Source organism: Danio rerio, chromosome 24 (genome assembly GCF_049306965.1).
Source record: "Danio rerio strain Tuebingen ecotype United States chromosome 24, GRCz12tu, whole genome shotgun sequence".
Classification (NCBI taxonomy): Eukaryota; Metazoa; Chordata; class Actinopteri; order Cypriniformes; family Danionidae; genus Danio; species Danio rerio.
The window spans coordinates 32,826,008-32,853,718 of NC_133199.1; the positions used below are offsets into that span (position 1 = coordinate 32,826,008).

The following is a 27,711-nucleotide window of genomic DNA, read 5'->3' on the forward strand; positions in this document are numbered from 1 at the left end:
TCCACAGAAGAACGCTGGAGCTCAGACATAGTGTCCATCAGGTTATTGAGCACCTCCTTGACCCTTCTCCCAGACCGCTCAGCTTAGAGGTCATTGTGCTCATTGGAACTTTCAGAGCAGCAGACATTTTTCTGTAACTTTCCTCAGCCTTGTGCCTCGAGACAATCCTGTCTCGGAGGTCTACAGACAATTCCTTTGTCTTCATGCTTGGTTTGTGTTTTTGACATGCACTGTCAACCCTGGGACCTTATATAGACAGGTCTTTTCAAATCATGTTCAATCAACTGAATTTACCACAGGTGAACTCCAATTAAGCTGCAGAAACATCTCAAGAAGGATTACTGGAAATATAATGTACCTGAGCTCAATTTAGAGCTTCACAGCAAAGGCTGTCAATACTTACTGCATGCTCATGTGATTTTTCAGAGAGATAAAAAAGATAAAAAGATAAAAAAGATACGATAAAAAGATAAGATAAAAAGATAAAAAGAACTAGAACAAGAATTAGTTTGTTGACTGTGGAGAATTCAATTCAATTTTTTCAATTCAGCTTTATTTGTATAGCGCTTTTACAATGTAGATTGTGCACATCTGCAGAGACAAATGGTAAAGGTCATGATGTTCATTAAATAATATATACTAATGTGTTTTTAAAAATACTATAGATATGTAATTAGTATAATTAGTTATTAGTATAAATTCATGGAATAATGGATGGGAATATATGGCATGTTCCCTGGGGTTATTTCTCTTTGTTTAAAAAAATACAATTTTGGTTGCTATTTACTGCCATTACACGGAAGAGCACAAGCAGTACTTCTTAAAACTTCTACTTTTCTGGTTTAAAAAATAAAGTAGGTCAAACAACACAGGGGTTGTTAAATAAAGCATTTTTTTAGGGGTGAACTCGCTTTAAGCTTGAACAATTTATAACTCCCTTTAAGTGGTCAAAAATGGTGCTGTCTATTACAGGTCTAGCAGTATTTTGATGGCGCTTCTCTCCTGAGAGAAAATGTCCTAAACTAGACCAGCACAGAATAGAATAGCCCAGTTCAGGGTCAGGAAACTGCCATGAGCATCCATCCATCTTTTGACCACCACCATTTGCTTCTATGCCTGCATTTGACAAATGCACTGGAACGAGGGCATTTTTGGCTCCTTATGTAGTCTCGCTCTCTTTCTTTCACTCCCTGTAGGTATTTGTGAATTTCGCCAAGCACCAATCCGGAGAAGATGATGCCGTTGTGTTGCACCCGAGGGCAGCCGGTGCCCGGCGGGACGTCAGAGTCTTTCCAGTGAAAACGAAAGCCTGAAAGCTTGAAGACGATCATTTGAGCAGGTCAATTGGAGTCATCTGACTGGGGCACACAAAAGAGTCATAAAAAAAGAGATGATTTTTTTGTTCTTTACAAAACTCTCTGTGTGAGACTTCTGATTGTTTACGAAGCAACAGCTTCGCGCGCCATATATGCTTGGCCTTTTCTTAAAAAAATAGAATGCAACTAATACCACAACAAAATACAGACAAAGATGGACTCTTTTATGAATAGTCTTATGAATTTTTGTAGCACTTTATTGTCAATACAACTTTTTTTTACAAAATATTTTGTTTTTAAAACAAATCAAATGGTGCAATAGATTATATTGCATAGGCTATTACTATTGAAAGTGCATATTGCATTATAACACATTGCAAGTTACAGCTTTGAAAATTCCTGAAAACTGTAACACACAAACAGAAGTTTAAATTGAAGTAATGTTGCGGCCCATTTACATGGGGCATTAGCGTCAACACTTATCATTCACTTTGAATGGGTGACATCAAGCATTGCCAGCGTTGCTCACTGCAGAAGTTCTTTATCTGGAGTTTTATTTAGTGGTCGGTAAACCAACTTTAGGTGCATTTTCCGCCAACTACTGAATTGGAGTATGGAGCTCAACTTGGTTAGACATCTTGAGGGATTAGTAAGGGGATACTACAGGGGTTTACTATTAAAGAGAGGGGAGAAAATTTTTATTAAATAAATGAAAATTATTATATCCTATCCATTAAATCTATTTCAATAAACTATCTAAAAGTCTCTTTATTTACCTTTTTATCTTGGCCCTCTAAAATATCTTTTAAGGAAAAATTTACTGTATTTAGCTCTCCTAGTCCTTCAAAAAATTATTTGCGTGGATTACTTATGTACATTCAATTAATATATGGGATACCGTTTTAGAGAGACCCCATCTTTCACAGTTGCTGCAAAAGTTGGGAATTTCTAAACTTTTCAAGAGCCAACGGAAACATCAGCCAATCAGATCGCTTTATGCAAATACCCCAACTCAGACAGTAGCTGATTGCTGACTGATTTCATTGGCTGATGCTGCTATGACGATCGCGTAAGCCCCAACTTCAGACACGCCCTCCGTCAAGCGTTGACGCTGAAGCCCCGTGTGAAGGCATGGTTATATGTTCAGTTTTCTAGTTTTTTTTACTAGAAATGTTTGCCATGGATTGGTAAGGAAATGGATTGTAGAAAGTAAATTTTTCTTTATCTTTTTTTTTTTTGTAAAAAGTCCCAAAATAATATTAAATCTGTGTAATTTGCAACTGTGCACCTTGTCAAGAATTAATGAAGTAACATTACAATTGTCAATATAGTCTAGATACATTCATTATGGTTAAACAACCAGATTTCACATTTTTATTTGTTCCAAGCAATCTGTATTTACATAAAAATTCCCTGATGTAATCACTCTATATGCTTTCTGGTTAATAGAGGTAGAATACTGTATGCTACATGTAAGTAGCAGATAAGTGTATTTAATCTACATATTTATAATCTTAAGTGGCATACCAGTGTAATCAATCAACTGTCACATCATCTTGCAACTGATGTTGTGATGAACGCTGGGATATTGCTAAAAAAAAGGATTTAGCTTTCATAATCCTTTCATAAATTAACTTCATTTACATGCAGCTGTTTGGATGCCATCCGTGCTCTCTAAGCCAAGATCATAAAATGTTGGATATTTATCATAGATATGTAAGAATCAGAGAATAAATGGCAGGATAGGCATGCGGAGGTTTGGATAGTTCTTAAACTCTCTGACGTAAATTTGATGTTTTCCTTTAGCCCAGATAGTCATTTGAATGAATCCAACAAATGTGAAGAGAGCAACTGAAAAAAGCAATACAAAAGAATCAACATCAATTCATATATAATAAAATATTAAAAGTCTAGCTCAGTGTATGTTAAATAAAGCTGACAGCTTTATGATAGGTGATGTTCACCTGGAACACACTGGGTCATAATGGACAGTCCCACCCAAGCACCCACCTAATGGAAAAAAAAAGTGAGAGTTCAAGTACTGTAAACTTTATTTGATTATAGCAATATGGTTACCTCATATGTGTAGTTGGGGCATGATACAAAGAAAAAGAGCCACGTGAAAGGGTTTTTGGATGGATGTGGGAACCTCCGACATTTTGAACCTTTTAACCAAAAACATTTGCATCATACATGAGTATCTTGAGCTTTATCTCTATAGATATTGAATATATTGCATTTACCTTCACATTTTAAACTGTTCAATGACCAGTGGATGGAGAAATTACCTGCCTCACACAACTGGAAAACAAACAATATACATCAAGTTTGTTTAATTACCTTTATTATTTAAAGGTTGTTAATCATTTGAGATTATAAAGCTCCTTTTTGCAAGCACATATAAGATTGTGTGAAGTATTATTGAATATGCTGTCACCAACCACTTTATCAGGTACACCTTTGGTAATACTTGACAAATATACCAATGTAGTTTATTTATTTATTTATTTTTATATTCAGTTTTCATGGTGGTACCAGATTTTTGGATGACCATACCTACAGTATATCTATTCTGGAGTGACAGCTTCGAAGGGATTAGTGCATGGGGTTGAGCCCCTCTGAAAAAAACATGCTGTTCGACATCAAACAGTGTCCCTGTGCAAAGGATCATGGAGGTCTGAAGTGTTGTACAACTTCTGAGGGGCCCGTCAAAGTCTCCAGATTTTAAATCTTTTGTTTGGAACAACACTTGAACATGGTGGCCATGAATGTTTTCACTCTAAAGTGCCCATCGGAGGGCAATATATGTTTGGAAAGCACCAATAGTGTTTAAAGTCATCATAAAATGGTGGTTTTGTGACATATATTTAATTGAAACGGTCCTAAAATGAAGATTGTGCATTATTTCGTTCTTTGATGACCGATTGGATAATTGAAAGATGGGTGTTGCTAACAAAAGTGAGGAAGATTGACGAATGGACGAAAGCAGGTCAGAGACAGCACACACACTGATAGCCCCACCCCAAAAGGACTGATAGCCCCGCCCCAAAGGTATTCAAAATGACCAAATGAAGTTAAGTAGTTTCAAGGGATGAGGGAAGGTGATATATTTGATTAAAGATTAAGAGCACAAATGAATCTTCACAAAATAATGAAGTGCACAAATACGCCAAGGGCATCCACTATGTAAAATATCATTCCGCTGTGGCGACCCCTGACAAATAGGGAAGTAAGCCGAAGGAAGGAAAGACAAATACATGTTTTTTTTAACAAGCACTACTATACACATAAAAATAAAAGAGTACATTTTGATTTCATGCTGACTTTAGTAAACAAACATTACTTACCACAAAGATAATGAGCGCATAATTGACCTGTATCTCTCCATATGCTGTGAAGCATAGCAATAAATGCAATACATTACATTTAATCGATTTCTAAAGTAGTTTGACTCTTCTGGTACTCACATGGAGGTGTGTAGAGGGGATGGTTGATGTAGTATGCTAACCAAGCTGCAAAACCCCAGTAATAAACACAATTCTGTGAAGCACAAATCATCAGAAAATTAAACACAATCAGAAATCACAATTCAGAAATGGCTCCGCAAATGTATAAACTGTATTAAACGCTTATTAATGTCTTCCAAAAGTAGACAAGCATGACAGACTTCACAACTTATTTTTTTAAATTAATATTGTTAGCAAACCAAACCAGTAACCAAATACTCACTTTTACAATGGCTCTGAGAGGCATTGTGCCATGAGAAAACCGATGTACAAATATTGTTTCAAATAGCCTCTTGATATAGTGGAACGAGTGACAAGCGCAAGCCAAACTAAAGAGATAAGGAATAGTGTGTCAATTATAGTGCTCTTCTTCATGTCATTCAAAATGCATATGACGGATTTCTTCAAAAGGTAATGCTTTCAAATAATGTACCTGACCACAGGATGGGTGCTGGAGGTAAAGGTGTATTTGTGGTTATAGATGTATGGGACACGAACGTAGAAGAGGAGGTATATCAGAAGAGGTCCTATGTACTCTGCCAGAAAAACCTGCAGAGGATTGACATTTTTAGTGATTGTATGTTCGATACAGTCAGAATTTTATTTAACAAATCCATTTTTACCATTGTCCATCCAAGTTGTGGACCAAGGTCTCTGAAATACATGGTCACTGAGGTCCCAGCAGGCAGATTCTGCAGGATGTCATCATCTCTGAGTGCTTTATTTTCTAAAACAAAGTAAGCACAGAAATTGATTCGTTACAGGCAGTGTTATGGTTTTAGGTAAGTGTAGGTTTTGAATTTCTGCAATCATGCAGAATACAACAGGTAGCACTTATTTTGCATTCTGAAAGCTGAGAAATTCGGCTCCACAAATAGTATAATCTGAGATCAATGTTTGTGTAACATTCTGTCTACTAAACTGCCTTCATCAGAATGGCATAGATTAATAATATTCCTCAATTTAGTGTGTGGCATTAGCAATTGGTGGAAACTGAGCAGATGAAAGATTTTTCTGATTCCGTATTTACTCACATATTTTCTTGGTTATCTCTAAGGAAACAGATTTAAGGAAATATATTGCAGCTGTACTAAAATTGCTGTTAAAGTAGCGATAAATATGACAGAATTCCACCCTCTTTGTGTAGCACAACGGTCTGGTTCTGGAAGAGAAAACGTTATTCATTTTCCCCATAAGAAAAAAATGTAACAATGGCATATTTAACAATAACTGTTAAACCTTTACAATCTTTGAAGGTATATGAAAGACTTTTAAAGGTCTGTTGACTGGAAACCATTTGTAATCCATCTGATTCCATTAATATATGTATATTTTTAATTGTTTAATGGGTAAATTTGTGCTAAAAAATTACAGATTCCAGTTAAAAGTTGCAGAGAGCAATTTCGGTCACAAGAGATATCTGGCAGCACAATGAATGCCCTTTGATAAAGTCTCGTTCATTCATTTTCCCTCAGCTTAGTCCCTTTATTCATCAGGGGATGCCACAGCGGAATGAACCACCAACTTATCCAGCTTATGTTTTACACAGCGAATGCTCTTCCAGCTGCAACGCAGTACTGGCAATCATACATACACACATAAATACACACTCATTCACACACATAAACTGGTCAATTTAGTTTATACAATTCACTTATACAGCACAACTGTGGGGGGAAACCCATGCGAACATGGGGAGAACTTGTAAAATACCCCACACAAATGCCAACTGACCCAGTCGGCACCCGAACCAGCGACCTTCTTGCTGTGAGGTGACAGTGCTAACCACTGAGCCACCATGTCTTTCATAAAGTCTTCCTATTCGAAATTTAAAATATGTTAATATTTAATTAATGGACTATTGTTTTTGTTGTTAATTATTCACTTCTGGTCAGGGTAGCAGACTATTTAAAGATTGGGGGGTTATCCTAAGGAATGTTAACAAACATACAGTATATTTATAAGGAGATAAAATTAGTTACTCATACTCACTGGGGTCGAGCCTCAGGGCTTGTCTTGCTGGATACCATTTTGGATCTGTCGGTAAGAAAGAAAAGTGATACAGTACATACTTGTATATAAAAAACAACAACATCTAGCTACACTGCAGAATAACAAAAGACTAAAGTATTACTATATTTTCTTCGCATAAATCACAATTTATTCTAAATAAAATTGTCTCCACCTGAACTAATAAAAACTACTAACCAAAAATTATGTATAGACACACAAAAGCAAGCCTAATAGTTATGATAAACAATAACAGATTATTAAAAGATTAATAACAATCCTGTTCGACATTAAAATTTAATAACAAGTCAACAATAATGTTAGTTATAATTATAATAAGCTTAACATAGGTCAATGGTCAAATACCCACAGCAACTATTTCCGGGAAACTGCAACCAATCAGGGACCGAATAGAGGACTAGTTTGATGTATTTCCAACCAATAGAAAGTGTAAACAGACACTAGCGGTTCTCTCATGTTTTTCTCGTGTGTTTAGCATACAGCCCGCGCACACCTCTTCATTCAAACGGTGACATCGTGTGACTCAGGTAATTCTTTTACTTAAAATGATTGTACTTGCAGTGTTCATCTTGTTGCTATGTCGGTTGTTTAGCAAAAGCCTTAACGATAATTTACAGACACAAAACACGTTTGAATTATAATCAGCATTTAATGTTCAGTCAGTTTATTCGGTCAGTTAATGTTTGTTCAGCTTGACAAATATAACGTTACAGTCATTAACGTTACAACAAAATCTGACCTAGCTAGACTTCATGACTGACCAGATAACATAACAATAACAGAAGCCAAGGTGAAGTAAAACCTACATGACTTATGAAACAAGCTCTTAATGTCACCAATGCTTGAATGGGGTTCAACCTGCAATAATAATAATAGAAAAATAAGTTTAGCTGAGCTCAGCAGTCATTGATTGTAGGCTATAAAAATCTGCTTACCTTGTCAAGAAAACAGAGCTGTTCTTTGGTTTTTGAGTCTAGAATTTCAACCTGGAAGATTAGAGTCATCATTTCAGCTGGATCAATTGCTGCATGGCACAGACACCACGAAGCCAACACACTTTTTTTTTTAATCCAATCAACACAAATCAAGTTAATTTAGTGAAGGTCTGGCTGGCCTCAGGGTAAAGCTGCTCATTGCATCTTCCCAGAATTCTCTTCTAAGATGTTTCACACAACTGACAACATAATATCTTTTTCCACATATCAGCCGTTAAAATGAATCTAAGGAGAGTTTAAGGAGTAATTTGCAAAATTCTCTTTGATGAAAGTTGATGAAAGATGTCTGTGAAGTGAAAATTTAAAGGGGTTTCATTCTGACAATTTTCCAAATGTATCGCAGAATCCGATTGTATTGTTTAGAGCTTCTGTTTTGACAGATCTGGCCCAGTTTAGTTCATTGTATTTGCTTCATCAATCATCTCAAAACAAACACTGGATCTCATTATTGATCCTTCCAGGCAGAGCTCTGGATTCTATGGATGCATCTTTTTTTGCAGTGCAGGGATCTTTTTAGTCTTAATTAAAAGGTGTCAGTGCTGATCTACAAGTACGCACTGAGCCTGCTGCAATTTGCGTTGAAAGCACTACATATTGTAGAGCTCAGCAGAGCTGTCACCATGAAACTGCTCTAATACTGGCTAGTGTAATAATCTTCTAATGGACACATGCGATTAGCCTAATGCTTAACTTAAAGGAAGAATCCCAATGGAGTGGTTACCATTACTTTGCAGATGGAGATGCCTGCGAGCATTATTTAAGCACACTAACTCTTGATGGTGCTTGTCTAAATTTAGCAGGAACCTTTCTAAACTCTTATGCTTCTTTTTGGCAGGTGTTTGTTTAAAAGACTGCTTGAGTCTCTCCTGTAAAGACATCTTGGTCATTTAAAGATTGAGCAGTTTAATTTTGTAAGTAATAAATTATATCATTTCTGTCCATCCATCCACACATCTATACATACCATACATTTTTGTATAATTTTTATTACACACACACACACACACACACACACACACACACACACACACACACACACACACACACACACACACACACACACACACACACACACACACACACTTGTACAGCTGTCTATATAAAGACTTCCTACAGATGTAATGATTTTTATACTCTAAAAACTGTACACTGTAATCCCAGCCGGCATAGAACATCAACATGGTGTCAGATTGACATTGTACCTCAATATCGTGGGAACATTGCATTTTGGGTGGAAATGAAAATAGTGTTGAGGTCAGACAGTGTCTAACCTCGTTCCCAACCTAAAAACAACCAAATTTCAATGTGTATTGATGCTGCAGCTTGACCAGGGTGTCTGCATGGTCTTAAAAAGTATTAAAAGTTAATAAATCAATTTTTTTTATTTAAGGCCCTTAAAAAGTTTTTAAAAAATCTTAAATTCTATTTTACAAAGTATTCAATTTCATAAATTTTCAATTGTACAATGTATCGTTGTATGTAAGTTTGCCTGAATTTAATCTATGAATATTGGGGTGATATGCAGTTTATAAAAATCGGCAAAGTCCTGTTAGCTTTGACTTTAACCAAGGTAACACATTATTTCTAAAATTTATATTTAGTATATGAATAACGTTTTAATTTAAGATTAGTTTCTTACAATCAGTATTTAGTAAATATACTGAGTTAAAATGTCACCCATGTTACCAGTTGAAATCTAAAGTTATGAGGTCTTAAAATATATGGAAAGAGTCTTAAAAAGGTCTTACGAAGTATTAAATTTCACTCTCTGATTTTTGTATGTACCCTGTTGACATTGTGTGGACACTACCATTATGATATCTATCAGATGTTGGATTTTAGTTGCCAAACCTGACGAATAAATGTCAGTGTTTGACATCAATATGACGTTGGTTGGATGTTAGCTCGATGTAGAATTTTGGTCACTTTTCAACACAACCTAAAATCAACCCAATATCAACGTCATTTGACGTCGTTATTGGACATCAAAATGACATTGCCTTGGGCGCTGACTGGACACTGAATTTTGGTCACCTGACATCACAACCTAAATTTAACCTACAGTAATATTAAGTCTTATGATATTGTGTGCCTGCTGGGTATCCCCCTACTCTACCCCTAAACCCAACCCTAACAGAAAACAATCTGCATTTTTACATTTTCAAAATACTTCATTACATGTATGTGTGATATATGAGCTGTTTTCCTCAAATGGACCAAAATATTTCCTTAAAGTTTCAAGTTTTTGACAATTAAGTATCACAGTTTGCTTATACAATATATTAGGGCTGCATGGTATTGGAAAAATCTTATATTGTGATATTTTATTTTTCTGCGATAAATATTGCAATATGAATATCGTTTCAGTAGATGGTTTTCTGGGCAGTCTAACATTATTCAGGTGCAGAAATTGAATAATAACAATGCAAAACGCAGACATGGGGAGAACATGCAAACTCCGCACAGAAATACCAGATGGCCCAGGTAGGACCATGAGGAAGGAAATGAGGATATATATATATATATATATATATATATATATATATATATATATACACTTGGGATCCTTTGGTTGGAAGATCATATTAGCTTATGTGGGCCAGCCGGGTCTATCATGAGCACATGCTTTTCACTGTGAAATGTACATATTTGCAATATAAACAAAACAAATATTCTAAGAAAAAAATCCATATAAATTCTATGTAAGTACAGTGATGAAATACAACTTTGTAGATCCTGGTCAATTATAAGTTAGAGACTGGACATTGCATATCTTTGCGTTGTGACTATTGCGGATGAGCACTTTGTGATATCGATGCTGAAACGATTTGTGCAACCCTACATTCTATGAACATAAAATCACTATTATGAGTGTGTTGTTTTGATGCAGACACCAGACTGCCTTTGACCCATGTACATGTAGTTTGAAATTTTCTTTGAGCCCGTTTAGAAGTATGTGACTCTTTCTGTAATACACAAATTTAAAGACCATGCAGTAAAATTGTCCTGTTTTCAGTCAGACAGAGCAATCAATAAAGCACTCTGTGGATTTCTGAGTGCTATTGACAGGACGTCCTTAAACCCTTCCCCCAACTACTGTAAGTACAAGAGTAATTATGACGATTTTACCAGGTATGAAACAAGCCATATATGTGTATCCACTCTGAAAGCTTTCAGGCTTATATAACCTTTCATTCTTTGCTGACTTCATGCTGATGGAAACAGTTGAGCATTACATTTAAATGTTGAATTGTTTGAAGATTTGATTTTAAAGTTGTTTATTATATAGAGTGTGTGTTAATCAATAGCACTGTCTCTGGTGGTGTTACAGCCGGCAATGAAAACGCCTGAGAGGGCCATTAATCCACCAGATGACAGGCCTGTCGGTTATTTGCTGAATTATAGCGACTTGCTTATGTTCAGCATGCGTAAAACTAAAGCAAACCACTGTACAGCAAATTTGATCTAACACTACGACACCCGATTGTAAGAATTGGGGATTGTCATCAGAATTTTTTTTTAATAGTTGTTAATTAGCTTGGCATTCAGCATTATATTTACCTTTAATATTAATATTTAACATTTGCAGTCACTCATATCTATTGTTAAGTCATGGATTCAATAAACCAATTCAAAACTCAGTAGGAACTGCCTAGCAACTACCCACATTAAAAGTTTTATATTTAGTTTATTTAACTGTATAATATGTCGAAAAATAGTACCAGATTAAATCGCATTGTCAAATGTTAACAGAATTAACTCCAAAGTATATTTAAGTAAACCCACAAAGTAAATCATCTCCACTTTTTAGAAGCATTACTAGACTTTAGAACCAATTCATAGTTCTTGAGACTGCAGATTTTCCAGTTCAATGCTTTATTTAACTTGAAATTAAATTAACTTGATGTCTTACCTCAAAAAATATTGTTCTGCTCATTCCAGGGCCCTTGTTTAAATTAAAGGAAGGTTCTTCAGAGTTGGACAAGCAGCTTCGTCTTTCCTTGTGGCAATGGCAGTGTTAAATCTCCATTCCAACCCTCCTCCCTCCCTCGCTCTCCATCTCCCCTCCCACACTCGCCTCCTCCTTCTGCCTCTGCTTTTATTTTCTTCCCTTTAATCTCATGCCTTTTCTGTCTGAAGAGGACATGTGCTTCTGAAACCTGTCATGGTCTACGATCTTGTCCTTGATGTGATTGCAGGCCCCAGAATGTTTGTCTGACGTGAATGGAGGATTTCTGCTAAAGTTTGAGATGAATGAATAAATAAACAAATTAATCATGAAAGATAAAATCATTTTAATTAATAATAACAAGAATAGTAATCGATCCATTCATTGATTATATGTTCTAAGTACTAAGGTATACTTTTGGTCACACTTTATTTTGATGGCCCTTTTGTTACATAGCATCTACATGTCACCTAATTCTCATTAGATTATAATGGGGTTAGTGTTGGGGTTTAGGTAAGTGTAAGTTGACTTGTTCTTGCAAAGTTTCTTATAGTCAGTTAAATGTCTGTTGAAGGAGCAGTATCAATAGATATTAAGCAGACAGTCTAGTAATACTCATATGGACCATTAAAATAAAGTTTCCATACCTTTCATAAAATCCAAAGGAAAGATGAATCCGTTCACACAGATCCATGAAAAGTGCTGTATTATGCGAACTGGATCAGTAGCTAGTGATGTTAGTTTATAAATTATTCAAGTTCAGGGTTTTTATTAAGGTTAATTTAAGACTTTTTTTGAAGACTAAGTAATGAAAATGTGATGAATAATTAAAAGGGAGCATCATTAGTATGGTAATATGATCTCTAAATGTCAATTTTACGTAAACCAGGAGTGCTTTTTTATCAAGGGTATTATCCGTGGAGTTTTAGGTCAAGTGTGTGCTTTGCAGCTAATAATCTAGGTTTGTTTCTGTTATGAACTTTTGAAAAGCAATCAGTGGATTTTCTAAATTAATCATTGAAATCAATTAGGAATTCGAAACCATACGATATATAAATGCAGAAATAATAATAAAAAAAAATCTAATTTATGATTGACCACAAGTTCCAGTGGAGTCTTCTGCCAACACCCACTGAGAAATCATATTAAACTTGATTAAAAAGAGAGAGAGAGAAAGCAAATAAGTCAAAAGGATGAAATTGTATTACCACATGGACCACAGGCAGAGGAAGAGAAATAAAGATAGGTAGATGGATGGATGTGTTCTGTATCCTGGCTATTTTGGCAGCATTTACACGCAAAAAACTTTATACAAAAATGCACAAATTTGTCCAAAAATGCCACAATGGTGTGTTGAGAAACATTCAACTTGTAAAATATGAACATTTCCAAAAGGGTAAGAACTGACAAACTTTGTTGCATTTGTTATTATGGCTGTGCGATTAATCGAAATCAAATCGTAATTGCTATTCTAAACGTTGCAATTACATTAGCTAATCGCAAGAGGCAGCAATATGAAAAATATATGTATTATATAAATTCCCCCACCCAGAGCAAATGCATGACTGCCGTCTGTGTGTAACAGTCTTACTAGCTAAATGAGTGAGCACACTATTGTTTTGCCCAATCAGAATTGTATGACCGAACTATGCAGAAAGCCCACAATAAAATAAACCAGTAGTAAAGCGTGGACCAGTGGGATGATGGAGTCTGCCACTTCAGAAGCATTAATAGAAGAATTCATATCAAAGAAATACAGCATGACAGGGAATATTTTGGTTTCAAAATCACAGACACCAGGTAATTTGTGAGAGCTGTTGTAGAATTGTTGCCACAGCACGACAAAATACAACAACCAGCACCTAAAAAAGCACCACAGGCAAAAAGTCAACTAAAAGTATTGCCAGTGACACTCAATCTAGTAGCTAGCAATAGGAAAGTGCAATTTCAGAGTTGTTTGCAGCTGTTACACCATATGAAGAAACATCAGAAGGCCCCAGAAGATAACTAACGCCATCACTTACTAAAAGTAAGTAAAATTAGTGTGTAATTTTTAAAAAAATATTTCTAAACAAATTTAAATAGGTGTTGGAGTTAGTTAATGTCTTTTCATTTGCTTTTTTTAAACTAACACTTTTAGTTTGCATTTTTAAGAAGCTATGATACAGATAATTGAGCTGAAGCTTGACTACAAAATTAAATCGCAAATCAAATCGAAATCGCAATATCTGTCATAAAAAATTGCAATTAGATATTTTCCCCAAATTGCACAGCCTTATTTGTTTTCAATATTTGTTTATTTCCATGTTCGTTATGTTGCATTTCATCAGGTTTTTTCACGCGTTTCACATCTGAAGCATTTTTTGTCTTTGTTGTGAGGTGTGTCTGGTCACGTCAAGTGGTTTAGACATGGTGATTGAAGCTTGACTCTTTGTTCGTGTGCAGTGCAGAGGCAAAGGGCCTTGGTCTCAGCCCAGCAAACTTAGAGTGCAAAGCATGTATTCAGAAGCTGCCACCACTTCAGAGAGCTCGCATATCTGCTGTTCTGACCACGTTCAGTGTCCATGACAGCATATGTGCCATTGTAAAGAAACCAAAAGTTCAGCTGGCAATATATAGATATATAGATTGACAGATTGTATTAAGTTGAACTTTTTCTGAAAGATATAGATTTCTTATATAGAATCACTACAAAAAAAACCTTTGGAATCTTTATTTTTAATAGTGCAGACAGGGTGTCCTGTCATGATGGGCATTTCTATTTTTCATCTTTTTCCTGTCTGTAGTTTCTCAGCCACAAAGAAAAGCCCCCTTTCAGAATCCCTGAACCGGCTGCCACTGAGATGTGAAATTCAGTTGAAGAGACTCTCTGAATTGCCAAAGGCACTTAGGCCACTTCAGGGAAAGTGAACTGGAAGTCAGCTGACAGAGTGTTCCTATTCAGTGTTCAAGGGCGAAATGAGTCCACAAGTACAGCCCAGAGAGTGTTTATTAGATAAAAGGCTGTGCTACAACTGCGTAAGTGTCTCACTGACATGTGCTGTAAAATATGAACGTATTAGTGAATTTATGAGACAAACAGGAAAAGATCTTTTATCACTCTGGTCAACATCATGGAGTGCTTATTAAATCTGCCACGAGAGGGCGCTGTAATCTTGCTTAAATGCTGACATAAACGTGATTGGGGTAAGGGTATGTACAGTTGAAGTCAGAATTATTAGCCCCCCTGTTTATTTTTTTTCTCCAATTTCTGTTTAATGGAAGGAAGATTGTTTCAGCACTTTTCTAAGCATAATAGTTTAAAAAACTATTTTTTATCTTTGCCATGATGACAGTAAATAGCATTTTACTTGATATTTTACAAGGCACTTCTATACAGCTTAAAGTGACATTTAAAGGCTTATCTAGGTTAATAAGGTGAACTAGGCAGGTTAGGGTAATTAGGCAAGTTATTCTTTAACGATGGTTTGTTCTGTAGATTATCAAAAAAAAAAGCTTAAAGGGGCTAATAATTTTGTCCCAAAAATAGTTTAAAAAAAATTCAAAACTGCTTTTATTCTAGCCAAAATAAAACAAATAAGACTTTTTCTAGAAGAAAAAAATATTATCAGATATACTGTGTAAATTTCCTTGCTCTGTCAAACATCATTTGGGAAATATTTAAAAAAGAAAAAAAATCAAAAGAGGGCTAATAATTCTGACTTCAACTATATAGTCTACCCTGACCAACTTGGTGGATAAACTAAGATCTATAGAACTATAATCTAATATATGTAAATAAAAGCTAGCTATCATTTAATTTAATCTCCGCACCAGTTTCTGCATCTGATGTAAGGATAGTTTGTTCGTTTTACATTCATGCTAGATGGTGTAATTATGCCATCGTCAATGGGGGCCAGTTGAGTTGTGCTAATCAGCTAAACCCTGAACCCTTGGGTCCTTCCTCTGTGGAAGAACTCTGACGAAGGCTTTCTGAAAGTGTTTTGAGTGTATGATTACATGTCTTTGATTTAAGGTTTGTTCAATTAATCCATTATTTTGTTTTCATTATGATTTCAGCCCACAGCAGTCAGCAGTTCTATCCTTGAACCCACATGCCTACCTGGGCTGCATCTTAAATATGTTTTTTTTCTTCTCTCAGTTTTTGCTGCATATTATCAGATTTGCATTTCAAAGCACTGACACTCTTAGTTGCCAACTTAGCTAGGAATTAGTTTTGACTTTAGAATTGTAGATACTAAAATGGGGAAAAGGTCTCAGACACAGAAAAATAAAAATAGGAAAAATGCTGTATTATTCATGTTATACCAGAAGCTGGTGATGTTAACTTGTAAAGAAATTTTGTTTGCCTGTGTGCAGTCTTAGGCCAAATCCCAATTCTACACCTTAGCCCTTCTCCTTACTCCTCGCTTTGCACGTTCATCGTGAAGTGGTAAGGGTGTCCCAATTCTCATTAGCGTGAAGATGTAGGGGATAGATTAGATAGCCCTCGAAACAGATTTTTTTTGGACCACACTCGAAACCAAGTGATTTGAATATATATCAAAATACACCATCTACAGTGACAGCATGGCTCCGCATGGAAGTCAGGAGATGCACAAATTAGTATTTTTTTGTCATTATAATTTTTTTACAACAAACAAGCATAAATTTTAATAAATTCAATAGCGCGTTCATGTTTTACCGTCATGCTTTAAAAAAATGCTAAAATAAAAACCGCTGATACATACTAATACCTCCTGTGTAAAAGTCCCACAACAAAATTTCACATCTGACACTCGATGACACTTCTGGACCACACTCGAAAACAAGTGATATGAATATATATCAAAATACACCATCTACAGCGACAGCATGGCTCCGCATGGAAGTCAGGAGATGCACAAATTAGTATTTTTTGTCATTATAATTTTTTACAACAAACAAGCATAAATTTTAATAAATTCACAATCATGTTTTACCGTCATGCTTTAAAAGAATGCTAAAATAAAAACTGCTAAAACATACTAATACCTCCTGTATAAAAGTCCCACAACAAACTTTCACATCTGACACTCGATGACACTCGAATACACTGTAAAAAAAGTCTAGTGCCTGGGATGACCTTTTGACTTTTTCTGCTATGTTAATATTGTTTTTGTGTATTTACATATTAATATGGTCATGGTGTAAATGCACAATATAGTTACGAGCTTATTGCCACTTTATATTGTTATGATAACATGATATTATTGCCTTCAGATAAATTTCCTTGATTTCCTCAAGATAAATATAAAAAATGAACATAGATAAATACGCAACTGGAATAACTACAGCAGTCGCCATCGTCGATCTCATATGAAACTAGAGATTGTGATGACATAAGATGACTTTGCAGGTGGTGCCTCAATTCTTAGAGGTAAATTTTGAAGGGTAGGGGTACAAAAGCAGAATTGGGATTGGGCCTTAGTTTGGTTGTAAAGTACTTTGACAAGCCGTGACCGATTCTGTAATGTAGAAGTGCGCTTGTTTTTGTGATTCTTTAAAACTTCCTATTCAGTATCCTATGGGAAAAATTACTTGGAATAATAAATCAAAGAAAGTGGTCAAACGACTCTACAAACCAATGTGTCCATGACTATACATAAAAAGTAGAATTATATAAAAAAATAAATATTATTTTATTTAAAGTTAAAAAAAGCTGACGATCAATGGAAGTCAATCAGCCTAGAAGTCTCGGGCCAAAATGATTCCGATGGCTGCGTCTGCTTGTACGTAAAGACTGAGGTCAATAGAATGAACATGTAAAGTACCATATATGATATCACCTCTTTTTAAAACTTAACTCATTCAATGCCCAAACTGCTGTTGTTGTGTAAATGAACAGCAAAAAAGGCCAAAATATTCAACTAAAATGTTGTTTCTGTCATGAACGGGATTTAATACAGTAATGAATATGTATATGGCAATGTTGATGTATTTGGTCTTGGCATTATAGATCTGCTATGCTGCTGCTGCTTTGATTATTATGGCAGAGCAAGTATAGAGACCTGCTACTGCCAGTATATACACCGACATGCCATCTAAGAATATAACATGCTACTGCTGGAAACATGTAATATACATGTAAACACAGGTGGAGCTCGGGTGGAGGAGGGTCTTCGTAAACGTGCCGCAGCATAAATAATGGGTCGTTCTTGAACGATTATAGTTTAATTTTAACAAATCTTTTGTATATGTCGAGAACGATGAGTCCTCTCAGGAAGTGATTTGTTCATTTGTGCATGCGCACATTTGTGCAGGTGGAGTAGAATATTAGTTTCTTTTTCTAGTCTTCTGTTGTGTTTGAGTTGTTTGTTCATCATGTGAAAGACAGAAGCCAATCATATGCATTTAGAGCCGGAAAAAGATTTGATCTGTTTATCTTTTAAGTCTTCGGTTTAAGTCCTTCGTTCATCACGTGAAAGATAGAAGCCAATCATGTGCATTTAGAGCCGGAAAAAGATTTGATCTGTTTATCTTTCAAGTCGTCGGTTTGAGTTCTTTCGTTTATCACGTGAAAGATAGAAGCCAATCATGTGCATTTAGAGCTGGAAAAAGATTTGATCTGTTTATCTTTTAAGTCTTCGGTTTGAGTCCTTCGTTCATCACGTGAAAGATAGAAGCCAATCATGTGCATTTAGAGCCGGAAAAAAGATTTGTTAATTTCTTGAGTCCTCGGTTTGAGTCATCTCTCTTTGCATGGTGTCACATGATGAACCAATGTCTCAAAAACCAGAAGACACGAAAGGTGAACTTATCATCATGGCTCCTTACAGCTCAGACTGTGTGCATTGGTTAAGCTTATATGGGACTGTCAGTGTGACGTGAAAAAAAAAAAACACGCAAATTTGAAGACCTGTCAAAAGAGGTGAGCTAACATACTCCTAGACAAAAGACCAGGTAAACAAATAAACGCTTACTTTCTCTTTATTATAGTATTCTAGTTATTATGGCTTGTTTGTAGTGAGACCAATGTTTGGTGTAGTTTTAATTGAGTTTGGATGCAACTTGAAACATTTTAATAATGTTTCAATGAATGAAAATCAAAGGTCTTGGTCAGTAAAATGATTTGAACTTCACATCACTAAATTTAAACAGCATATAATGATGCAGAGCTTTTAAAATGATGAGGAGCAAGCTCATTGGCTGCCGAGGTGCATCTCCTGCACCACCTGTCAGCCTGCACGCGCATAGAGTTTCATGCCAGAAATTTCACTAGTTCAAACTGTCTAAATGAAAAAAAAAAAACCCTGTGCCGACCATTTGAATAATAGAAAACTTAATAATCCTACAATATAATCAAAAACATTAGCTAAATCTAAATTTAAAGCATGTAATATACGTGATTTTGAAAAACAGATATTTTAATTTGAGCAATTTCAGTAATTAATTTAATTGGTTTGAATAGTAGCTGTATTTGACATATGAAAAGACCATTTCTCTGAAGGTTCATGAATAAAAAAGGCACACTACCATCTGTTATATTCTTTGTTATTTTGTTTTAACCATGTGTTATGGTGCTGCTGCTTTTGGCATAATTTGTGATATTTACGATATATGATGGTGGTGTTTGTAGCCCAAGGCTTTGTTGCATATACATAAGCAGTCTTCATGTTCTTTGAAATCCCCTTTGATTTTAGCTAGATGTTTGTTTTCTCTCACTCTGTTCTGATATCTTTGATATTTCAAACTCGAGGCTAATGAAGTGTCAGAATTTACTTTCACTTCTCTAATCATTTTGCCTGAATTCATACAGGCTTAATGCGAGCTTACCAACACCTGTTCATTTGCTTCTTTCACCATCTGTCTGCTTTCCATTGTGCCGTTTAAGATGGCTCATTAGAGAAAATCCATATATATCTGAGGTGCTGAGTGTTTCCTGGTAGGTGCATTTTGGCCGCAGTGGATGGAGCGCTAAATTAAATTTTCATGGAGGGTCTGAAGAAGGCTAATTGCTGCCTCATCTTAATGTCACCAAGATCGTTGTGAATAAAAATGTGCTGATGTGGCACTAAAAGCAACCATTGTGCTTCACACCACTTTCCCTTCATTATACCATGGGACTTAACTTAATTTGTAAATTAATGTTAGTCGGCTGGCACAGCAGGGAAATCCCTCCAGCGCTCCTTATTTTCATGCTCGGAAATAAATGTATTCTTTGCCCGTCCAACTGATGTTTTGTTCCCACATTTGGCTGAAAAATACTGTTGTTAAAGAATTGAATTTCATATTTAGAGTCTGTGTAAACAAATGTATTCAGTATGTCTCATTTAACAAAGCCACGTTGATGTCTCCATCTGTGAGTCGCCACAATGGCAAGTCTTGTGTTTCTGTTAACACAAAAAGACCTGCAACACAACCCGACCTCCTATCTTTATCTGACAAAAACCCCAAATTCTGCCCAGTTAAAAAGAATCTTGCAACTTTTATGAATCATTTGCCTCTAAAGCGACTTCTTATTTCAGTAACTTGCATCAGCCAGACTTCCGGTGATTTATTACCCAATTACTCAGCCCGCACACCTTGTGTTTAAACTCCTGAATCTTTCCCAATCATTCGCGTCTGTCTTCACATATGAGTGCTCACAGGCATTTGGTCCTTTCGTGAGCGTGCTGAGCAATGGAAAAACCTGCGGTCCTCTCTGGACGCCCCACCTTCTTCTGTTCACCTGCATTTGCATGCAAAGCGAGCAGTCGAGCGCTGCACCGAGGCATCCAGCTTTGTGAAATGTGTAGATTGCTGTTGGTGTTTTGGTGGCGATCAGATTTATTGCCGGAGGCGACTGAGTCGCAGTACGATAAAACAGGGGTGGGTGACAGTTGGGTGCACTGTGTGGCCATTAGCGTTTACATGCAGGCATATACCCCACAGGAAGAGGATGAAAAAATGGCCTGGGTCTTCAGCAGTACCTCTGTGCTGGAGCAAAAGCAATGCCAGAAGTGCTCTAAAAGAGCTGCTGTTACGTGCATTTGCAGTTAAGAGAGCCATCAAATCTCTTTGCACCTATAGTGGATAATCAAACTTTGTGGTGTCAGTGAGCCCTCTAGCAATTTAGAATTATAAACAAAAAATTTACATGTAAAGGCAAACTTTAGATAGAGTGCCCTTCAGAAATAAAGCAAGCAGAGAAGCCAAAGCATGGTTAGACGATCATTGCATTAATTGCATGCAAAGAAGTTTTTTGGATAATATGCATTTATGACTGATAAGCATATGATTCATTTTGATCAACTATTTTTTTTTACTCCTCATCAGTATAATGAAGATTTCAAGCTTGTTCTATAGGGAAAAATGGTTTCTAATGGGTTTAATCTAAGTTTATCTAGCATAAACTGACACTTTTTTTAAAAAGACATTTTTCTCCAAAACCTGCCATTTTCTAAAATGGTGTTTGTAAATGTGTTGATTCATACTCATGTGTTTTGGTTAGATTGTTTGTTTGATTTAACTGTATTAATGCCATATAAGGTATATATTTCTGACTATAAATGTTAAGCTTCAACTTGTGCACATATATATGCATGCTAGGGGCATCACGGTGACACAGTGGGTAGCACGATTGCCTTACTGCAAGAAGGTCGCTAGTTTGAGCCCCAGCTGGTTCAGTTGGCATTTCTGTGTGGAGTTTGTATGTTCTCCCTGTGTTTCCTCCCTTGCTCCGGGTTTCCTCCGGTGCTCCGGTTTCCCCCACAGTCCAAAGACATGCGCTATAGGTGAATTGAAAAAGCTAAAATGGCTGTGGTCTATATGTGTGAATACAAAAGTGCATGGGTGTTTCCCAGTGTTGGGTTGCGGCTGAAAGAGCATCCGCTGCGTAAAACATAAGTTGGGTAAGTTGGCAGTTCTTTCGCTGTGCAGACCCCTGATTAATAAAGGGACTAAGCCGAAGAGAAAATGAATCTATATATGCTACATATATATTTAGTTATTTGCATGTAATTAAATAATACAAAATTCTGTATATCTATTCTAAAAACAATAATTGTTGCAATGTAATTTTAAATTAAAGATATAATATATTTACAATTAGAGTATTTATTGGGAACAAAACAATACAGAACTCATTTATTTATAATCTTCTATTAACGGATTTTATTTTATATATTTAATCTTATATATACAAAAAATGTTTTAAATAAAAAAAAAAAAAAACTATGTTGGGTTTTATTTGACCCAATGATGGGTTAACGCAATTTAGCATTGGTGTATGTTCCTAAACAATTATTGAAATTTAAACAACCTATTTCTGACATGTCAAACCACATTATGTTCCTAATTTGAAGTTGATATCACAAAACTTTTTTAGGCATGATATTAAAAACAGCCACCAGGTGAAACCTATGTTTTTAACGTATTCTTGTGTCACAAACAAATGTATTTCAGCCACAATAAATAAAACTTTATTGACAGTCATATCCACAATACGATTACTTTAAATATATGAAAAAATAAATAAAAATTCCATCACAAAATAGTGGGGTGCCTCGGTGACCCAGTGGTTAGCAATCTCATCTTACAGCAAGAAGGTCGCTGATTCGAGCCTCGGCTGGGTCAGTTGCTGTTTCTGTGGAGTTTGCATGTTCTTCCCGTGTTGGCATGGGTTTCCTCCGGGTGCTTCAGTTTCCCCCACAAGTCTAAAAACATGTGGTACTGTATAAGTGAATTGGGTAGGCTAGATTGTACATAGTGTATATGTGTAAATAATGTATGGATGTCGTAAAACATATGCTGGATAAGTTGGAGGTTCATTCCGCTGTGGCGATCCTAGATTAATAAAGAGACTAAGCTTAAGGAAAATGAATTAATTAACTACAAAATGCTCGGTACAGTAAGAAATTAACTCCAGGGTAAAATGTTAATTCAATTTTAAAGTTAAAATTTTCATCCCAGCATTGAGTTGATCCATATTATGAGTAAAACATCCCAGCACTTGTTATTTAGCTGGCCAAATAAGTCAACAATACACATAAATTCTTTATGTTCAACCAGGCTTTTCTACCAAAGCCAGTGATCTGAGCACTCTGATGTGCACATGCTTGCTATTCTGCCTGATGTTTACAAGCCTGGTTTCATTCATATTTTTGAACAGCGAGAGCTGAAAGCATCGTGATCCATTTCTCTTCGTGGCCCATTTTCCGAGGCTCGGCCAGTCCCCGCTCACTGTTTTATGATGAAGTCATCGCTTGTTCCAGCTTGGTCAACCATGACAGTCAAGCTCTTATTAACAGCATGGCAGGATCCCTCACTCAAAGCAAGAGAGACCGAGAGCTCTTCCACACCTGCTATGTCAGAGTACATCATTGCTCCTGGCATATTGAATATCTGGATGAAGTCCAGACTCTCTCAGCTCAGTGGAGGTGGGGAACCGCCAGAGCTGTATGCTGAAAGAGAGAGATATAAGAAAATAACCTCAGCTGAACTTGCCTCTGCTAATCAGTGGTGAGAGGAATGCCAAGTCCAAGTAAAAAAACAAAAAAACAACAACAGTCTGCTTATTGGGTGGTTGTTTACTGGCCTAAGTCATGGATTAATCACCTTTAACACACCTTCGACTCGTTTAATACAGTGAGGGGAAGAAGCCATGCTTAGTCAAACTTTCAAATCTATATTAAATAATATGGTATATTAGGGCTACATGATATTGGAAGAAATATGACATTGAGTAATTTTGTTTTTCTGCAATATTTTGTGCGACATTAATACAATTTCAACAGATAGCTTGAATAGTTTTGGATAGAATTAATTAATTTAGATTGATTGGGATAATTCTGTATGGGAGGGAATCACACATAAAATAAACAGCATAAAAGCATAGATTTATACAATAGAGCGAAGATAAAAGTCATATTTTCAGCACTTTATGGGGAGTCTAACAACTTTCATGTTTAGAAATTGAATAATCAAACGTAAAAACACTGTAGTCTTCATTGTAGTGAAGTAAATAATTTGATGAAAAATAAATCTTTAAGAAACATAGAAATGGACAATTTATTGTGCCTGAATGCTTACAATGTTACAGGTCTTAATATATGCGAATGATAAACCTTCACTCCGTTATAGTTCAATTCTGGAGTGACTCCACAAATATCACGTTTAAAACTGGGCCTCCTGGTCAAATATAATCTCGACATTTAAACCTAACATTCCAGATCCTGCAATGTGACTATTGTGGACATGCATATTACGATATTGATGCTAAAATGATATATTGTGCAGCACTAATACAGTTTTATGCAAAAGTTTGGCCACTTCTGATAATTTTCATAAATGCAAGCCATAGCCTGCTGGCCTTTCAAAGCATCAATTTCATTTGGATATGTTATACCCTAGGGAAAAAGCAACATTTCAGTTCTGACATAACATGTATTTAATCAACAGAAGCGATGCAATTTAAATCTTAACAAAAACACACAGGTGCATAAATTAGGGTATTCCAATAGAGTAATTACATCAATCTTTTCTACTGCCATGTTTTGCTGTAATATAAGCCTGTAGACACTTCTTATAGTCAAGGATAAGTCCCTGAATTCTTGCTAAAGGCATTTTGGACCATTCTTCTTTGAAAAACTTCTCCACTTCAGTCAGGTTTGATGGGGGCTGAGTGTGAAAGGCCCTTTTCAAATAGATCCATTTTCAAGGATGTTCAAGAACTGGGATGGCCATTCTAGAACATTGTATCGTGTCTAAGTAAATTCATGGGTAGATCTAGAACTGTGCTTTGGGTCATTGTCCTGCTGAAACATCCAACCCTGTCGTAACTTCAACCTCTATTGAAATTAGTTTAAAAATACAAGCTCAAAAATATTTATATAATTATTTAATATATTATACTTATATTTTAAGACCCCCTCCCAACATGTTTTAAATAAATTAAAATATTAAATATACTGACCATAATATCATAATAGTGATCAACAATATTTAATTTAACATCTATTTGGGCCCAATCCCAATTGTACCCCTTAGCCCTTCCCCTACCTCTCATTTTTCACGTTCACGTGAAGGGGTAGGCGTGTTCCAATTCTCTTTAACTTGAAGGCATAGGGCTAAGGGGAAGGGGTAGACACCCCTTTGAATGAAGATTTTTAAGGACCACACTCAAAAACAAAGGGTAAGAAAATTTCTCAGAATACACCAGTCTCAGCGGCAGTATAGCTGCACCTGGAGGTAAGGAGATGCACATATTAGATTTAAAAAAAAAAAATTATTATGGATTTTTACAACAAAAAGGATATTTTAATACATTCATAACCTTGTTCGTGTTTTACCATCATGCTTTAAAGAACCCTGCTAAAATAAAAACTGCAAAATTTCGATATCTATAATCCATAATAATAACTCCTGTATAGTAGTGCCACAACATTCTGATACTCGATGACACTCGAATACCCTGTCAGAAAAGTATAGTGGCTGGGAATGACCTTTTTACAATGTCTGGTATAATGTTAATGCTGTTTTTTTGTGTGTTTACATCGATAAATATGGCCACTGTGTAAATGCACAGTACAATTACGATCTTATTGCCACATTAGATTGTTATGATAACATAATATATTTTATATTGTTTACTTGGTTTCAATTGGTTTTTCAATTGGTTTCAAAAAGTGTATCTAAAGTACCATCTGTAGCAAGCATCACAAAAAACAAATGTAAAAAAATGAAGCAAATGGATTCAATATAATAAATATTCAATATAAGGTCACATACACTTTGAGATGAAGCAGAACTATAAACCTGATGGTGATGGAGTCCAGCCTGACAGCACTGATTCACACTGATGTGTTTTTATGTTTGTGTTTCAAGCAAGTCTTGCCTGTAGCTTTCGGTAAGCCCTTCATCACCTGCTAGCTGGCGGTTACCATGGCACTAGTACGTTAGGTCAAACCGGACCCACAGACCTTTTCCTCTGAACACAGCAATCCCAGAAGACCATCTGATGAAAAGTAAAATGATGAAAACAAGCAGATGAACAACCGTCCCCTTTCTGCCTCTGCATTCCTTTCTATACCGCATGGCTTTTTCTTCACCAAAATAGACTTCAGACTGGGTTTATTTATCGTCACATAGAATGAATATCTAGTCCTTGAAATGCACCAGACTTTTAAAAACATCTTACGTGATTAAGCATCTTTCATCTCTGCCGCCCATCTATCATGTCACAGGCTGTTTCTCTCAGTCGAGAAGCAAGATTACATGATGTTATTTACAAAGAAAGGCGCGCACTGAACCATGCGGTCTGTGACACATTCACATGTTTTTTTCCATTGTGGAACAAAAAGTTAATTCGTTTAAAGTCGGTGCATAGAGGGGAAAGTAATTACAGACCTGAAGAACATTTTCCATGCCATACAGACTGTTCAGTAATGGAAAACAGGTGAGTGACTCCGCTAATTAATTTCCAAGGAGACTGAATCAACATGTTAAAATTATCAATGTTTATTTACAGTCCTTTTACCTATATATATATATATATATGAATATAAAATAGATATGCATTCTAATATACCCCAGAACATCATGACCACCTGCCTAATGCTGGGCTCCAAACAAGTTCTACAGATGGTGGTACCAACTTAATACTGATTTCTTAACATTATACATATCAAGAGTTCACACTTAGCTGATGTTCAATAAAGCGTAATTGGCATGCTGTCCCGGGAGAGAGCCCTGAGCTCGTAATATCCTAGAGCCCGGGGCTCCCTCCTGTTAGAAGGGCGAGAGGGGAGTTCAAGCACAGGTAGGTCTCGAGAACTCTCCTGCTTGTCGCTGTGTGAGAAGTGTAAACTATGGTTGTCTTAGGTGATAATTTGGTTTACTTGATGAGCTATGGTGTATGTTTTTGGACGGTGAGAGGAAAACGGGGAACCCGGGGAAAACCCATGCAAACATAAGGAGAACATGCAAAACCCACACAGAAACGGCAACCGGCCCGATAGTCGTTCTTGCTGTGAGGCAAGTGTCGCCCTATCGGAAAAAAAAAAAAGAGAAGTAAGGTTAAAGGTAAAAGCATAAGGGACTTCAAGGCATAGGTAATTGAAGTGAAAAGCTCTGGTTATTTATAGGGCAAATTACAGAGATAATGAGGTGCCAGCCGTGTTGATCATAAGCACGTGATCCTCTCGAAATTAGTTTATAAATAAACTGCACTTAAGACCATATCATACACCCGGCACAATATAGCGCAAGATGTGTTTGGCATGGATTGTTGCTATTTTCAGACCAGTGCAACTATAATTTTCGCGTTTTGCACCTTGTTGTTTAAAAAGCAAATCCATGGACTCATGGGTGTGACGCTTTATTAAGGAGGTGTGTTAAGGCGCATTGTTGGTGCATTGCTCTTCTGAGTAACTGTTAGTTATACACAAATACAAATATATTTTATATATGGAAAAGAATAATTAAAATGCTACAAAAATTATTATTTACTACATAAATATAAATAACACATCCACCATGGCTTCATGTCCACGGGTCTTTTTCAGTTTATTCATGACAATTTGCATTTTTCTTATAATGTTATTTTTATTATTAGCAGTTTTATTTATTATTTGCACATTTATATTTGTTTTAATACGTTTTTAAGACATATGCATCACCATATGGGGCATAAGAATACGATGTGTTTTTGGGATTTAGAAATCGTTTAAAACAAGTCTTTGCACTTAACAAATAAAATTAAATATGTAAACTAATGGATGTCTTTAGTGGAGTGAAAGTAAAAGAGTAACGTGAAGAGTAAAAGTAAATAGAAAGTAAAGAGGCCGAATGGAGGGGGCAAATGTTTTATCCTCGCTCTGCAGATGGTCTGTTTACCTGTTTTCTTGCTAGTGAAGAATTTTCCTTCCTTAAAATAGCTAAAGTGGATTTGGACAAACCCTGAATTCTTTTGTGTC

At 36.0% G+C, this 27,711-nt stretch overlaps 1 protein-coding gene and 1 long non-coding RNA gene across 11 annotated transcripts in view; one reads left to right on the top strand and one right to left on the bottom strand.

Moving 5' to 3' along the window:
- Positions 1–1,556: 1,556 nt before the first annotated feature.
- Positions 1,557–11,862, bottom strand: tecrl2a (trans-2,3-enoyl-CoA reductase-like 2a). Of its 4 annotated transcripts, XM_001339010.7 has the most exons (13): positions 11,762–11,862; positions 7,789–7,839; positions 7,660–7,711; positions 6,815–6,859; positions 5,446–5,549; positions 5,256–5,371; positions 5,046–5,151; positions 4,784–4,856; positions 4,664–4,707; positions 3,560–3,617; positions 3,393–3,481; positions 3,281–3,326; positions 1,557–3,167 (listed from the first exon to the last, which is right to left on the bottom strand). In XM_001339010.7, exons 1-13 carry the CDS (start codon positions 11,783–11,785, stop codon positions 3,040–3,042), a joined length of 936 nt encoding a protein of 311 aa, XP_001339046.3. In that variant the 5' UTR covers positions 11,786–11,862; the 3' UTR covers positions 1,557–3,039. The 4 variants fall into 4 exon arrangements, with proteins under 4 accessions (XP_001339046.3, XP_073796986.1, XP_073796984.1 ...); XM_073940885.1 differs by lacking the exon at positions 7,660–7,711; XM_073940883.1 differs by lacking the exons at positions 7,660–7,711; positions 7,789–7,839; positions 11,762–11,862 and adding an exon at positions 7,203–7,452.
- The window catches only part of LOC137490644 (uncharacterized), a 127,595-nt gene continuing 107,186 nt past the window's right edge, over positions 7,303–27,711 (top strand). For 2 of the 7 annotated variants that reach the window (XR_012399450.1, XR_012399452.1), the window contains exons 1-3: positions 7,303–7,380; positions 8,684–8,759; positions 10,869–10,946. This is a non-coding gene — a long non-coding RNA (uncharacterized lncRNA). Of the gene's footprint in view, positions 7,381–8,683; positions 8,760–10,864; positions 10,947–11,790; positions 12,129–27,711 lie in introns of those variants that run through there. The other 5 variants (XR_012399448.1, XR_012399449.1, XR_011008654.2 and 2 more) reach the window with 4 other exon arrangements.